The sequence below is a fragment of the Ambystoma mexicanum genome, chromosome 2p (assembly GCF_040938575.1).
Source record: "Ambystoma mexicanum isolate Mex_15411 chromosome 2p, UKY_AmexF1_1, whole genome shotgun sequence".
Classification (NCBI taxonomy): Eukaryota; Metazoa; Chordata; class Amphibia; order Caudata; family Ambystomatidae; genus Ambystoma; species Ambystoma mexicanum.
In genome coordinates, this window is record NC_090923.1 from 721,365,802 (window position 1) to 721,382,163 (window position 16,362).

The 16,362-nt window shown below is 49.2% G+C and overlaps 1 protein-coding gene across 8 annotated transcripts in view; it reads right to left on the minus strand.

The window, feature by feature from the left end:
* Positions 1–16,362, minus strand: part of RYR1 (ryanodine receptor 1) — a 946,449-nt gene that overhangs the window by 46,019 nt on the left and 884,068 nt on the right. For all 8 annotated transcript variants that reach the window (XM_069644325.1, XM_069644324.1, XM_069644319.1 and 5 more), the window contains 4 exons: positions 9,474–9,604; positions 8,871–8,913; positions 7,864–7,994; positions 6,948–7,008 (listed from right to left, as the gene is read on the minus strand). In XM_069644325.1, the coding sequence (XP_069500426.1) occupies positions 6,948–7,008; positions 7,864–7,994; positions 8,871–8,913; positions 9,474–9,604 (366 nt within the window). The remainder of the gene's footprint in view (positions 1–6,947; positions 7,009–7,863; positions 7,995–8,870; positions 8,914–9,473; positions 9,605–16,362) is intronic.

Here is a 16,362-nt window from a genome sequence, read left to right on the forward strand (position 1 = left end):
AGGCAGCTGCATGACCGGGTCCACCGACAGGTGAAGAAGGTCAGAGTACCAGATCTGCCTCGACCACGCTGGTGCAGGGGCAACTTCTGTGTGTGTTGATCACACAAAACAGTAGCAGAATTGGAGGGAAACCGTAAAGGAAGAGCCCGCCCCAGGGAAATGAGAAGGCATCAGCTAGACTCCTCGGCTGAGGATATCTGCTGGCAAACAACCAGCACTTAGAGTTGGCAGCTGTCACAGAGAGCTCAATCTCAGTAAGACCCCACTAGCTGAAGAGGCAAGAAACTTGCGCTTGCTGAAGCGCCCACTCATGACAGGACCAAAGCTCCCTACAGAACGAGTCTGCAATGGTGTTCTTGACTCCAGCCAGATGAAAGGGGAAGAGGAACATGGGAACAGGAGCCTGGGCCTCCAGGGTGAGAGAAGGGGAGTGTGTCCCGCCCTGTTTCCTGATGTAAAACATGGTGGTGGTGTTGTGTGTGAAGGTCCGCACCACCTTCCCCGGTAGCTGAGGCTGAAACGACTTGAGGGCCCAGAAGATCGCCTGCAGTTTAAGGATGTTTATGTGTAAGTCCTTCTCCTCTGGGAGCCTCCCCAAACTCCAGAGAGGCGTCCGTAGTGACTGTAGCCTGGTACAGAGGGATCTGGAATGGGGCTCCTTGAGTGAGAAGTGGTCGAACCGACCACCATTGAAGAGCTTGATGGAATGCCTGATTGAGGACAATTTTGTCTGCCCATGTGCCTGTGACCTGCTGCCACCTGGCATTTAGGAATTCCTAAAGGGGCCACATTTGGAGCCTGCAAAAGGGAAACAAATGGCTGCAGGAGGACAATCATGCATAACAGGGACTTGATGGACCAGACTGTTGCGATGGCCGTTGTGGATAGCGGCTGAACCTTCATCCAAGGGAGTCACCAGACACAATATTGTACAGTTCTGAATTCCACATCAACACTTAGAATTCTTATCCTCTATTGTCCTCCTACTGTCACCACTCTTTTTGAAGAGTAGTTACTTGCGTTTTTCGGATCCCACACTAAATCTCAAGCTCTATTATTAGTTCTTGGAGATTTTAATTCATGGGCATTTGACCCCGTAGATCATGCAGCTGGTACTCTGTTATATCTTCTTAAGAGTACAGGATTATAACTGTGCCCACACACCAAGGGGGTAACATTTTAGACTGGATATTATCCAGAAATCAAGTAACCTCCCCTCTGGATGTTCAAACTTGTTGTTGGTCAGATCATTGTACCATAAGGTTTGAGATCCTAGCTTCCAGGATACCAAGGAAAAATGAATGTGCAATCCATAAACCTACCCTCCTGAGAAGTATCCGCAATTTCTCCCATGAGGCATTCCACACCATTGCCCGCCCTCAGTTAGCTTCCTTGGATGAGCATGGTTCCTTGGAAAGATACACTGCACAGCTTTGCACCACCTTGAATGAGGCCTTTGAGAAACTAGCCCCCATAAGGGTAACACTTAAATCTAAACCAACCATAAATCAATGGTTCTCTCTGGAAATAATAGCAGCCAGAAAGCTCAAGCGTATGGCCGAAAGAAGCTGGAGGAAAAACCCCTCAAACCTCACCCTTACAATATACAAGGAGGCAGCGAAGAGCTACCAAAGAGCTATCCTTAAAGCCAAAAAAGAAAACCTAGTCGAACGGATCATGGGAGCAAAGTCTAGCGCGAGAGAGTTGTTTATTATTCTGAATGAGCTCAAGGGCACAGACCCTGACTCTCTTGTGACTATTGATGGTGCCAGAAAATTCATGACAGGTTCATCAAGATAATCAGCCAACACCAGACACATATCTCAGTTGACACATACAATAAATCAGACCCAGGACGTCAAAGCATGCCAACACCGAGGTGGGTGTTTCTGTTGACACATTTGCCTTTCATTCGGTAACAGTTAGTGAAGTCTCAGAAATAGTAACCAAAATGAAACCCAAACCCTGTAAAGGAGACATCTTCCCAGCTTCATACTTCAAAGAATATTTCACCTCTATCATGCATTTGGTCACCACATTTATTAATCGATCCTTCCAGGAAGGATCTGTTCCAGACTGTATTAAAGAGGCATAGATCTCCCCTCTGTTAAAAAAGGAGAATCTAAATCCAAGCGATCCGGCCAATTATAGGCCTATTACAAATGTGCCACACTTGCTGAATGTTATAAATAAGGTTGCATGTACTCAGTATGACACTTTTTTAGAACAGATGGGAATCCTGGCCAAGGGTCAATCAGGTTTTAGGAAAAAGCATGGGACTTAAACTGAACTTGTGGATGTCAAATCGTGCATAGCCGATATTGTAGATAAGGGTGGTCTGGCTATGCTGCTACTGCTAGACCTGTCTGCTGCCTTTGACTCGGTGAACCATGATGTAATGGCAGATAGGCTAGCTAGGGTGGGCAATTGCTCAGGATAAGCTGTGAACTGGTTTAACTCCTCCCTGGGACCAAGGAAGGCAAGTGTTGTTAAAGAGAATTTCCAGTCGCAGCAGGTCCAACTCAATTGTGGCGCCCCTCAGGGCTCATGTCTGTCGCTACTGCTGTATAATATTTATTCTAAACCGCTGTTGGATCTCCTGGACAGTCTACACGTGAAGTTAGCAAATTATGCGGACGACTCCCAGTTCATCCTGGAGTTAACTGGATCTCATGATGAAGACCTATCAAGAGTAAATGAGGTTTTTGCTGCCATTAAAAAATGGAATGGCGGAAAACCCACTTGCTCTGAATGACAACAAGACTGACATTATTATCCTGGGTACAGACGCAAAGTTGAAAAACCTTGATGCCCAATATAAAGCCTTTCTTATCAGAGGTGCTAGGATATCGGTTTCTGACCATGTGAAAACTCTGCAGGCCATTTTCGACCCCAATCTGAATTTTAAAAAACATGTGTCCTATCTGAGCTCTACTTGTGCCTATATGACTCTGGTAAATACGTCCATATCTGTCCGTGGGAAATAGAGCACTAATCGCAGCAGCCACTATCAATACAAGGCTAGACTATTGTAACAGGCTATTGGTTGCAACTTCATGAGCTAATGTAAATAGGCTGCAGACCATTCAGAATGACGGAGTCAGAGCCATATGTGGTACCATGTTACTCCTGCCCGCAGAGAGCTGCACTGTCTCCCTGTACGTGAGAGAATTCACTTTAAAGAGTTAAACTTAGTGTACAAATGCTTAGCTGGTGACGCCCCCACATACTTCTGGTCACGGATTAGGAAACTGCCTTTCCGACGCATACTGCGATCCAACAAAGTGGTTTTACTGATCCAGGCACGCATTATATTAGAAAGGTTTGGAGGCTCCAGTTTTAACTCATGGGGTCCAAGGGCATGGAATACACTGCCACAGTCACTCAGACCGCTTCCATCAGTTGCAGAGTTTAAGAAAGCACTGAAGACTCACCTGTTTGACTAGGGAGGAGATTAGGAAGTTTGTAGTTACTATACCACCCTGTGTTAGCTTCATGTTTCATGTCTATACGGTTCTGTGAGCGCCCTGAGGCCTGCAGGCGTGTTATTGCTATAAAGAAATTCAATAGAATAGAATAGACAGTGCATTCTCAGATGGCATCACACAGGACCTCAGATAATTGATGGAGAATCAGAAGGTGTATGGTCTCTGCCGTGTGCTGGGTTACTAGTGTGTTGGAGCGGGACCGGATGAGTCAATTGTCCAGGTAAGGGTAGATGTGGATTCACTTGCGGTGATGAAGCGCAATTACTGGGGCCAAGCGTTTAGTGAATACCCTTGGAGCTCATTTCAGACCGAAGGGAAGGGCCTTGAATTTGTAATGCTGCCCCTGGACGACAAAACGCAGGAACGTCCAGTGTTTGTGATGAATGGAGATGGAGGTTTGCATCCTCCAGGTCGAGAGTCACCAGAAAATCCCCTTCCTGCAGCTGGTCGAACACGTGCTGTAACGTGACCATCCTGAATTTGTTGGAACTATCGATACTTGTTTAGGCATTGCAAGCCTAGGATTGGCCGCTACCCTCCTGACTTCTTCCTTACAAGAAAGCATCTGGAGTACACTTCGGAGACCTGAGGGCCCTAGTTCTATTGCCCCTTTTGTAACATGGCCTGAACCTCCTGTAGCATTTGAAGCATGTGAAGTTCTTGGCGTGCAAAAGGAGGAATGCGGAGCACTTGTCTTGAAATTCTAAAGTGTGCCCCTGCTGAAGAATGTCCAGCACCCATTTGTCTATGGAGATCTTTCACAAATGATCAACAAAATTTGATAGTCGGCCTCCCACTGGGTTTCAAAAGTGGGGACGCGGATCCTTGACCGGTTCAAGCCTGCTTGGTCGTCTGTGTCCTGAACGGCGGACGACGACATTGGCTGCCACTGCCATAGGTCTGTGAGCAACCCCTGTAGGCCTCCTGCGTGGTGGAGCAGGAAGGCTGATGATATGTAGTGTACTCCTTTGAGGACATGGAGACTCTTTCCTTTGTGGAACAAAAGGACGACCTTCTCTGCTGCAGTGACCCCAGAGAAGGCGCCGTCTCTGTGTCAAACTTGATGGCCTTGAGAGTGTCATCCACCGCCTTCCCAAAAAGGTTATCCCCATCAAACGGCATGCTGACGACTTTAGTCTGCACATCTGTGTGTAAATTCGTGGCCTTCAGCCAACCCTGGTGTTGGAGAGCCACACCATTCCCCATCTGGCGGAACAGTGAGTCTGCTATGTGGAGCGCAACTCTGATGGGTGGTCTGAAGCCATCTCTCCTTCCTGGAATAGGGTCAAGGCCTCTGCCTTCTTGTCATCAGGGAGGAAGTGCAGGATGAGCCCAAGCTTGTACCACAGATCCCTGTCGTACCTAGACAGGATGGCAAGGGCCTTGGCAGCCTTGATGGTGGAGGGTGCTGTTGTAATGATGCGCTTGTCAGCCGCATCAAGCTTCTTGCCTTCCTGGTCAGAAGGCACCATGGATGCGACAAGGGGTTTGTTGAGTGTTTCCTGGCAGCAGCCGATACCACTGAGTCCGGAGACGGCTGAGACCTGAGGGCTGAATCTTGCACCTGGTACTTCTTCTCCAGACTGTCACGCTTTGCTGGCGTGGTGTTTGGAGCCTTCATGACTGCCGACACAGGCCCAGGGGTAAGGGGTGCCCTAAGGGGGCCGTCGGCTGACGCCGAGGAGGCCTTGGAGGGCTTCTGGCTGGACCAGGCAGAGGAGCAGCAGGCAGCCGCAGCCACTGCAGATTCTCCGCCACCAATGTAAGCAAGGTGGTTACAATGCCCAAGGACATGTCCCTCAGTGCAGGAGCAGGTGGTGCACCCGGAGCAGGAGTTGGGCTCAAGCCCGTTGGAGGGCTAAATGGCCTGTAAGGCTCATGGGATGGTGATCCGCCTGTAAGGCTCATGGGATGGTTGGCCCCCTTCCTGGTCTGAGGACAAATATTCAGGCAGATCGATTGGGGGAAATATGAATGCACCTCCACTGGAATTAATAGCCCCCACTGACCTTGAAATACTCTGAATGGAGGTGCCTGCTCAGAAGCCCCCTCCCTCAGCACCAAAAGCTGCCTCTGCCACTGACCCTGCTGGGTGGAATGAGGAAGTGGGATGCACAAATCAAATCCTTGCCAACCAAAACGAGGAACATATTTAGAAAAAATCTAGATTTTCATCATCATTCGTGCACCCATTTTGCCTGCTTATAAATGAATACTGCGCTGTGATTAGCACACAATTAAAATGTCTGTATTTTCTCTAAAGTCTGTCGACCATGTGTTACTGCAACAACCGACTGTCTATCCAACAACAAGAGTGATGACTATTAAAGCAGGGCCCAACTAGTTGAATCCCTCTTCTGCTCAGGAAGTGGCACTCCATATCTTGTGTAAGCCATAGCTATTGCACAATATGTGGACAACCACGTCTTCCTTGCACAGGCTGTAACTGTGGGTGCGACATTATTGTACAATTTGAAGGCAGCATACCAATGTTTACGGTGGAACTAATGGGGACTAATGTTTAATGTTAACCATGTTTTGGACAAGAGAGACTGCACATTTCTATAGTTTTGAGCAAATGTGCTAATAGCCACTACCAAGACTGAGACACTCTGAGATGGGATGGTATTGAACTGTGGAGATGCACCATTTGACCATCTGTAATGCATTTCAGCAGTGTGTCTGTTACAGTGTAAACTGGTTAAGAAGCATACCGTGTCCGTTCATTCTGGAACATACTCCCTAAACAATTCATAGACGATCCGCAACTCTGGTATGAAGCTCTGACAGAACAGTTTACTGTACATGGGATAGTGAAGATGCCCATTCTCTGTCATTGTTCTTTGAAATTACTGCACAGAATGAGAGCACCACTTTTCAATCTTGAACTCTGAAAGGAATCTACCACAAAAGACTGCAGGCAAACCTGCTATGCTCCTTAAACGAACATCACAATACATTGTTCCTCATCATGAAAACATGGAAACCTGGTTGCAGTCACATGATGTCTGTCACATTTAGATAAACACATACATAGAAGCAGCATAGTACATTCAAGCTGGCATTCTAAGCTGGAGCTCCAGGGCTGTGTCAAATTATATCTTATTTTCATAAAAGCTGTTGCTTCTTGAAGTTAACTAGAACCTGATTTCAGACATATTGCTCTTCAGCTAAGATTGATCGTCCCAGGACAGCATACCATAGTAATCTTTTAGTTTGTGCTTCCTCTCTACATAATGAACTTTCAGGCAGGCTGTTTGTGTGAAAGAAATGTCCACTGCTGCTCCTCTTCCTCCTTTTTCGCTGCGCTACTGGTATCTGATGAAGAAGTCTAAAGGACAGCCATTGTAGTATCTTATATTATTTATAGTTAGTCCATTCAGATGTATTATAACATTGATCTTTTTTTCTTGATTTTACAAAAGACCTATACAAAGTCAAACCTTTTTCAGCACTTACATTGTCTGTAAAGACAACTCCAAACTTCCAGATCTGGTACTTGATGTCGATGGAGGTGATCCTAGGAAGAAAATAAAAAAGAGTTGTCTGATGATAAAACAGAATACTCTTGTGAGTGCCATGATCCTGATGAGGCACAACTAAAAATGAGCAATTAGGATGTGTGCTACATAGTGTCACTGTGTGCTAACCATCACATTACAACAAAGAAGGGGATGGCTGAGCTAACTAGTTCAACGTTTATATGTATTTTATGCCACTTCGTTTATATGTATTTTTTGCTACTTGCATAATTAGAACAAGCAAGGACAGATGTCAACCAAAGTCCACCAAAATCCATTCATTGAAGCCCTGAACAAACATATTGGGCCTCATTACGGGCCCGGCGGTAACCCGGCCGGTGATACCAGTGGGTTGCCGGCAGACCCGTAAAGAATTACCGGCGCCTGACTTCCTGGTAACAACAGAGTTAACAGAGTAACAGCCCCGGCGGCCGTGAAGTCAGGCGCCGGTAATTCTGTTAATCCCCATTCCCATGGAGTCCAATAGGACTCCATGGGAGTGGGGACCACGGAAGCACTGGCACTGCTGCCAACGGTGCCGGCGCTTCTGTGACGGCTTGCCTACCGTGGCCGCTGTGTCTGGCAGGGTCTGCTCTGTCGGGCACAGCGGCTCCGGCTGGTAAACACATAGTGTGCCAGTCCAGAAACATCAGTGCCGGAGGGATTACCGGCACCGTTGTTTCCGGACTGGCACACTTCTAATGAGGCCAATTGTCTCAAGGACTCTTCATGCATGGCTCAGCAAAGTGAATCATCAAACAGAAAGATAGAAACAATGTCACCTATACTTCTACTGCAAACGCTACTCAATGTTTGGCAGACAGATCCACTTCCCTCCCACTCCCCAACCTCACCATGCCAGCATGGACTTGTCCGGCTCTGGTTTCTTCTCGTTTTGGGAGCTGATTTCCAAACTGGCCAGATCCATTCCCAAGAGTTCTGCAATCCTCTCTCGACCATAAATATCTCCATATTTGTCCAGCACCTGGAAGCAAGAACATATATCATCAAGCTCATGCGACAGGAACCACTAGTAAGGAGCCATCCACCGGTACCCTCTCTCTCAGTCCAGACTCACTCCAACTGGTACTGCTGGAACACACTGCACACAACATTCTCACAGCACTCAGTAACCAGGCACCCATAACATTCTAAGCTACACAGAAACAGGAGGCAAACACAAGTCACAAGCTGTTACTTCATGGCGAGAGGAGAGTGTGTATATCTATCCTAGTTCTGAGAGGTACAAACTGGTATATGTGGCTGCAACTCAGCAAGATCACTGGATCTGCATTGAACAGAATGATGTGAATCGTTGCACTTTTTCTATTCCTGAATGTTGACAAAATCATGAGATACATTAACTAAATAACTGGGCTCTTCTTGTGAGCAGCAATGGTGAAAACAGTTAATCTCGATATTAACAGGAATGTTTAGGAAACCATATCAAGGACAGTGAAGAATACAATAGAAGTGTATTCTTGTCAATATGTGTACGGTCAACTGCTATTTTAATTAAATTGATAAGTATTGTGTTGATTCTTCTTACACATATTGTATTGTATACAATGATGTCATGTTAGTAATGAACAAGTAAAGGCAACTCAGACATTATTATGTGTTCCAACATTGGATGGGACAAATTAATTCTGAGTTCAACACAAAGGCCATGTCAAGTGTAACTTACGGCTTTCGGTTCTAATATGGTATGTCAACTTCCCACCAATGGGTTCTAGCAAACGCACGCAATGAGAATTCATGAGATAGAACTGCATAAGCATATACCACATTCCTTTATACAGAATGGATGACCGAGAGAGAGTTTCAGACCTTGCACAGAGAATTTCTGGCTTCGACTTACCTTTCTCTTTACAAATTTGTCCCAATAGTTGCTTGGAAAGGATCTTGAAATGAAAGAAAGAAGAATTATTAGACCGGTTTAGCAAGAATACAGTAAACCATAAACTTTCAGATCCAGGGTCCTGAGGTCTGGAGTGGGTTTGTGCAAGCTACTGATCAAGGCCACATAGGGAGGAGGAAAGGGTAGATCAAACCACCATTTTAAACACACACATATTGTTTTCTCTGTGCTCTGTAAAGCAAGCCTTTTCAAGGGGTTTGGAGTTCTGTCCCCAAATCTCTGAGGCTCACGATCACTGTGGTCTATATTCAGTGGGGTTGATGGGAGAGCCACAGATTATGGGTGATGCAGATCCCTCTAATATATGCCACCCACAATCAGGTCCATCAGATGCCCTGTCCGACCAATGAAAGCATTACTAATTTCCCCAGGATAATGGGTTAAGCTTGTCACATTGGTGGGATAGTCCAAATATAGGCTCCTTGCTTCTAAAGTTAAAGTTTAGTGTGTGATGGATATTGTGGGACCTTTCTCCAAAATCACAGGAAATTATGCCCTAGCAGCAGATCAAATATTACCAGGGCCAGTGGACACTATACATACGGTGTGTTCAGAACCAGGCGATCCCACTGCCCCTTGATGTCATCATCTTCAGGCTGCTCTGTGATGTAAACACCATCAAACTCCAGCTTCCGAGCCAGTTCCTTCTCCCGCTTGAAGATTACCAGGGGCACCTACAGAGTAAGGTAGGAAAGAAAGCTCTCAGCCCCTTGGAAGAACCTTAGACCTACTTTGTCTAGAGTTCAAGAACAGACCCCAGCACGGAGAACTGACATGGCTCGCCTTCAACTACAATTCACATAATGTGTGTCTTGGGGATTAATTCCCTCCACGACATACCCACCCTTCGGCATGGACCCTCGCCACAAGACCTCCTTTCACAAATCTCTGCAGAGATCTGACGTGATTGTTTATCACCCCTACCTCCACAGCCTTCCCACCACCCCCAGGGGAGTGTCCATGCCCCCCAGCAGGGGCTGTGGTAGGAGTAGGTGTTAAGGAAAAGCATGTACCAGTCACTGTGCAACAGTAAAGAGAGTAGGCAACAACCCCTGCAGTAGACGACTGATCTCAACTGCCAGTACAGGAGAGGTTTACCAATATCACATATATTTTTATTGATAGTGCACTGCTCACACTATCCAGTAACCCTTCATATGTGTATCAAAAGACATGTATCGTATATAAGACATCAATACACAATGCATTTAGATGCCCCATTCTTTAAGTTCATGTTCAAATACTTATCACTCAGTAATGACCATTCAATGAATGTGTGTTACACCATCATTTAAAAAAGAAATCTTTTAATAATGAGAAAATTGTGATACAGAAACATTGACATTGTTATCATCACTATATACAACAGACTTAGAATGCAAAAAGTAATTAATGAAAAGCCTGAAATCACTGTCATTGTCTTTGCCTCAAATCAGGACTAAGACTGATCAACCTTCTCCAGGAAATCATAGTCACCTTAAAAAACAACTACTAGGTTGTGATAGGCAACCTTACAAATCATGCTAGGCAATATAGAACCAGCCTCACCATATCATGATAGGCAAACTCATAGAGGCATCTGCCTCAATCAATACCTCAATACCTTTCTCACTGTGCTATCAAATGAATGGTAAAAAGCCTCCTCATACTCACTAACAGTAGTAGGTAGGGAGTGAAGAGGGTTTGAGAAGACTGGATGCCTGGAATTATCCACAATTCAAGGAAAAATGGAAAAGGTCCAAAAATATTTGTAAAAGCCACCTATTAATGTACCATGTTCTTTTCATCAAAAATGTATCACAGATAGGATAGAATTCTTCAAAAAATAATTAAATGTTCTTTGGGATTTATGATACCAGAAAACAGCCAATCTAGAACAGGGTGTCTGCTCTTTATGTGGTGAGCTGGTTTGCCTTGGGGCTAAAAACTGAATTCTACCCCAAGCTGCTCGAACTAAATTCAAGTTCTGCTCAAAGGTCGATAGGCAGAGTCATCCATTGACTCAAAATGCCTCAGAACGGCCAGAAGCCAGTTCAGTGGCTTTCGAATGAAGCTCTGGAGAAATGAGGGAGTAGCCCCCCCCATCTGGAAAGCCCCTGTGCTCCTTCTCCAATCTTCCAGCCGTGTGCGTCCTCCCTTTGCCAGCTCTGTCGCGCGAACAGCTCTCTGCAGAGCCTGACCTTACTCCACTTCTGCTTTTTCGGGCTGTCCCTTTCCACACCTCTAATCCCCAAACTTTTTCCAGCACTGAAACTCTTTCTAAATAAAGATATCAGCAAAACACATGTTGATTGTGCAAGCAAATAGGAAGGACACAAGCGGCATGCGCCACCAGGAATCGTTCTGCAGACTGCACCTTCTTGTGTAAATATTAGCCAAGAACTCAAGCGTCATTTGCCACTAGGATTCCTTCCAACAAAAGTTTCTGTGGACAACTTTGATCCCATGAAAACTACAGAAAAGACTGCATTTTTTATTTCTTTGCAGTGCCTTATTATCTCTTGTTTTTTATTATTAGTACATTTGGCGCTCATCCCAGAAAGCCATCAGTGCAGTCATAGGGGATTGTTTACAGTAAGGAACAAGTTACTTACCTGTAACTGTTGTTCTCCAGCATGGGTCTGGCATGGATTGACATGCTCATGAATATTCCCCGTTGTCAGGCTGGGAATCCTTGGTAAAGAAAAAATCAGTATCAGTTTCGTTTCTGATCTGTCTTTCTTAGTAGTAACCAATCACTGATCTCTGGGTCATACTGCCCCCAGCCAATGACTGCCCTCTCCCTAAGCCCCGCCTCTGGCAGCCATCCTCAGATTTGGTAGCACGCAAAGTGGCAGCATGACCAAGTGAAGAGCCGCAGAGGGGTAGGCAGGAGGGTTCGCATGTGAATCCATGCCAGACCCATGCTGGAGAACAACAGTTACAGGTAAGTAACTTGTTCCTTCTCCAGCATGGGGTCTGGCATGGATTCACATGCTCATGAATAAAGAATACATAGCAGTATACACGTGCACAACCACGGGAGGTGGCAAAGGCTCAACATTAAGCATTACATCCCAAACTCAACATTAAGCACTTCTTACCTCCTCACCAGGCTCACCTTAGGCGAACAGGTTGCGCAGCACAGCTTGGCTGACCCTGGACTCCTCCCTGGAGTCCCGATCGACGCAGTAGAATCTTGTGAAGGTATGTGTCGACCTCCACGTAGCAGCCCTGCAGATGTCCAGCAGGGGCACACCAGACAGGAACGGCCTAGTAGCAGCGATCGCTCTGGTCGAATGGGCTCTCGGACGGCCGGGCAGTGGTCGGTTTGCCAACCGGTGACAGTGCATGATGCAGCCGGAGAGCCATCTGGAAAAGGAAGTCTTCGAGTGAGCCTTCCCTTGATTCACAGGTCCAAAGTTCACAAACAGCTGTGATGTCTTCCGAAAACTCTTCGTGCGGTCCACGTAGAACTTCAGCGCTCTAGCTACATCCAGCGAGTGCAAAGTCCTCTCGGCTGGAGACGAAGGCGACGGGAAGAAAACTGGCAACACCAAGGGCTCGTTGAGGTGGAAGTCTGATGGCACCTTGGGCATAAAGGAGGGGTGCGTCCTCAGCACCACCCTCGTATCGTGAAAAGTCAAGTATGGAGGCTTGCAAGATAGGGCCTGAATCTCTCCCACTCATCGTGCAGAGGTGATGGCAACGAGGAACGCTGTCTTCCATGACAGGAACTTCAAAGGCGTCGAATGCATAGGCTCGAATGGGGCTCCCATGAGTCTGGTCAGCACCACATTAAGTTCCCACGCCGGGCAGGGGCCTTCACCGGCGGGAATGATCGGAATAGTCCCTTCATAAATTCCTTTTCCAGGCGATGAGACCACAAGGACGGCCGTCCCATAGTCCTGATATATCGGGAGATGGCAGCCAGATGTATTTTTATGGAGGCGTGAGACAGTCCAGCTTTGGCCAGCAACAGTAAGTACGGCAGCACTTGAGGGGCCGTAATCCGCAGAGGGTTAATCTTCTGTGCATGGCACCAGACAGAGAACCTCTTCCATTTATGACCGTAACACTTGAGAGTTGAGGACGCCCTGGCCTTTGCAAGAACCTCTCTGCAATCAGCCGGGATATCGTACCCTCCAAACTCGAGTGCTGCAGGAGCCAGGTCTGCAAGTTCAGCGTCTGTGGGTCGTGGTGTAGAATGGCGCCTCCTTCTCTGGAGAGAAGATCCGCGTCCGCCGGCAGCCTGACTGGCGGGGACGTTGACAAGTCCAGAAGGTACGGGAACCAGACCTGCCTCGGCCATGCCGGTGCGACGAGGATCATCCTGCACCTGGACTTCTTGAGCTGGTTGATGAGGCGGAGCAGCAACGGCAATGGAGGGAACGCGTATAGAAACAGGCCGTCCCAAGGGAACGAGAAAGCATCGCCCATGCTCCTCGGCTGTGGGAACCTGCTGGCGAACCTCTGGCACTTGGAGTTCGTCGCCGTTGCGAACAGATCGATCTGGGGTTTGCCCCATCATTGGAAGAGTCGATCCACTTGATCCTGGTGCAGTTCCCACTCGTGGCACGAGCGTAGCTCCCTGCTGAGTGAGTCAGCGATGGTGTTTTTTATTCCTGCCAGGTGGAAGGGAACCAGAAACATCCCCTGGGCGATGGCCCAGTGCCACAGATCCTGGGCCTCCTTGGATAGGGCTGGGGATCTGGTGCCCCCCTGCATCCGTATGTAGAACATCGTGGTGGTGTTGTCGGTGAAGATCCCCACCACTTTGTCCTTGAGGGTTCGGGAGGAACGACTTGAGCGCCCAGAACACTGCACGGAGCTCCAAGATGTTGATGTGAAGAGACCTCTCCTCCGGTAGCCAAAGGCCTTTTGTGTGGAGATCTCCGGTGTGGGCCCCCCAACCCTCAAGAGAGACGTCCATAGTCACCGTCTCCTGAAACGCCGGGGTTTGAAAGTCCGTGCCCGTCGTGAGGTGAGCCCGGGTGCCCCACCATAGGATCGCCCGACGGAACTCCTCGTCGAGGGGGATCCTGTCCTCAAAGCAGCCCCCCGCCTGAAACCAGCGGGCGTCGAGGAATTCCTGTAGCGGACGCATCCGAAGTCTGCAAAGGGGTACAAGGTAGATGCATGAGGACATCATCCCGAGAAGGGACTTGATAGACCTCACCCTGGCCACTTCCGTGACTAACAGTCGCCAGACCTTGCCCAGGATGGTTTTGGTCCTCTCCTCTGAAGGGGAGGCCAATTGCTCCACTGTATCGAGCTTCACCCCCAAAAACAGTGCTACTTGCGACGGAACCAGGTGGGATTTGTGGTAGTTGATGGAGAACCCCAGCTCCATGAGCAACCGGACGGTCCTCGCCGAATGATCGACGGCGAGTTCCCTTGACCTTGCCCAGATTAGCCAGTCGTCCAGGTAGGGGTAGACGTGGATCCCCTGCAGGCGCAGCCGCGCTGCCACTGGTGCCAGGCACTTGGTGAAAACCCTGGGTGCCTACTTTAATCCGAACGGTAGGGCTCTGAATTGGTAGTGGCGTCCTTGAACCACGAACCTGAGGAACTTCCTGTGCCTTCTTAAAATGGGGATGTGGAAGTAAGCATCCTCCAGGTCCAGCGACGATAGGAAGTCGCCTTCCTCCAGCTGCCCCAGCATGTGCTGGAGGGTGACAATCCTGAATTTCTGTGCCTTGATGTACTTGTTTAAGCGCCGCAGGTCCAGGATGGGGCGCCAACTGCCTGTCTTCTTCCTGACGAGGAAGTACCTTGAGTACACACCGGAGCCCCGGAGCCTTCTGGGGACGAGCTCGATGGCACCTTTCTTGAGCATCGCCCTTACCTCCAACAGCAGTTGAGGGACGTGATTTTCCTTCCTGGCCATGGGAGGAATGCAAGGGCACTTCTTTTGGAATTCCAGCGAGTGCCCGTTGGGCAGGGTGTCCAACACCCAACGGTCGGTGGAGATGGACTCCCACACGCCGACGAACTTCGTCAGCCGGCCTCCCACCGGAGTACTTCGGTGGGGGCCCGACAACATGGCCGGGTCAGTCTTGCTTGGAGGCGGCCTTGCCGCCTTAGCCTCCTTGGCGACGACGGCGGGAACCCCCTTGTTTGCCGCAACCTCTCTAGGCCGCCTGGGAAGAGGAGCGGGCCGCCTGGCGGTAGGTGGAGGAGCCACCGCTAGATCCTTTGGAGGCACCCTGTCTGCCTCCAGAGCCCCGAAAGGGCCGTCGCTGCTGAAGCACCCCAAGGGCCCGGGCGGTCTCCGAGTCGGTCTTGATGGCCTGTAGAGACTCATCCACCGCCTTACCAGAGAAGTTGTTGCCGTTGAACGGCATGTTCAACACTCTGGTCTGGACATCCTGGCGAAAGTCTGTCGCCTTGAGCTATCCTCGTCGTCGGAGGCAAACTCTGTTGCCCAGTTGGCGAAATCCGGTATCGGCAATGTCCGTTGCCACTGTAATGGCATGATCCGACGCCACCTCGCCCTCCTGCAGAATTTATAGAGCCTCCGCCCTTTTGTCATCAGGCAGGAAATCTAGCAGGGGAGCCTCCCTGTCGTAGCGGGCCACGATCGCTAAGGCATTGGCCGCCTTAATCGTCGTCTCCACCGACGAGATGACTTGTCGTCCCATAGAGTCCAACTTCTTACCCTCTCTGTCCGGCGGGGAGGTGGAAGTTGAAGCCGCTGCACCCGCTGCCTTCTTCTTAGCCGCTGCCGAGACAACCAAGTCCGGTGTGGGCTGGGCCCTGAGGCACAACGGGGTGGCATCGGGGACTCAGTACTTCTTCTCATACCTGTCCCTCTTGGCGGGTGTCGTGGCAGGGTTCTTGAGGACAGCAAGCCCCTCGTCCCAGATGTCGTCGAGTAAAGGCACTGCGAGGACCGTCTTCCTCTTAGCCTCTAAGTCGCTGGTACAGAAACCCCTCCTTTTTCTGTTCTTCAGGGCAGAGCTGGAAGAGCTCGGATGCCCTGGTTATCATGGCGTGGAAAGAGCCAACCTCGGCTGGGGACCCCGGGGGGGTGGGGGGTTGACGACGGGATGTCCAATGTGTCATCGCCGCTGTCATCGTCCGTCCCCGTCGCCGTATCTGTCGCCGTATCCTCTCCCGGCGAGGGGGATGATGGGTCCACTGGTCTTGCAGGCACGAAGGGTGGAGCGGGGTGGACTCTCCTCCTCTTGTTCGGTGGGCTTCCCGACGGGCCTGGTTCTGGCTCCTCCGTCGGGGTGCGTGGTAATCTCGTCCTTATCTCAGTACATAAGGATTGGATTGCCAATAAAATGGCCGCCGAGCTATCCTGGGGCTCGGGCGATGGCTGCGACGGACGGGATGGCCGCTCCTGTGGGCCCTGTTTGTCGTCCTCGTCGCTATCATCGATCACGTCAGCAGGGACCGCCCCCTCGGATCGAACCTTCTCAAACCTCTCGTTGAGGTTTATGAA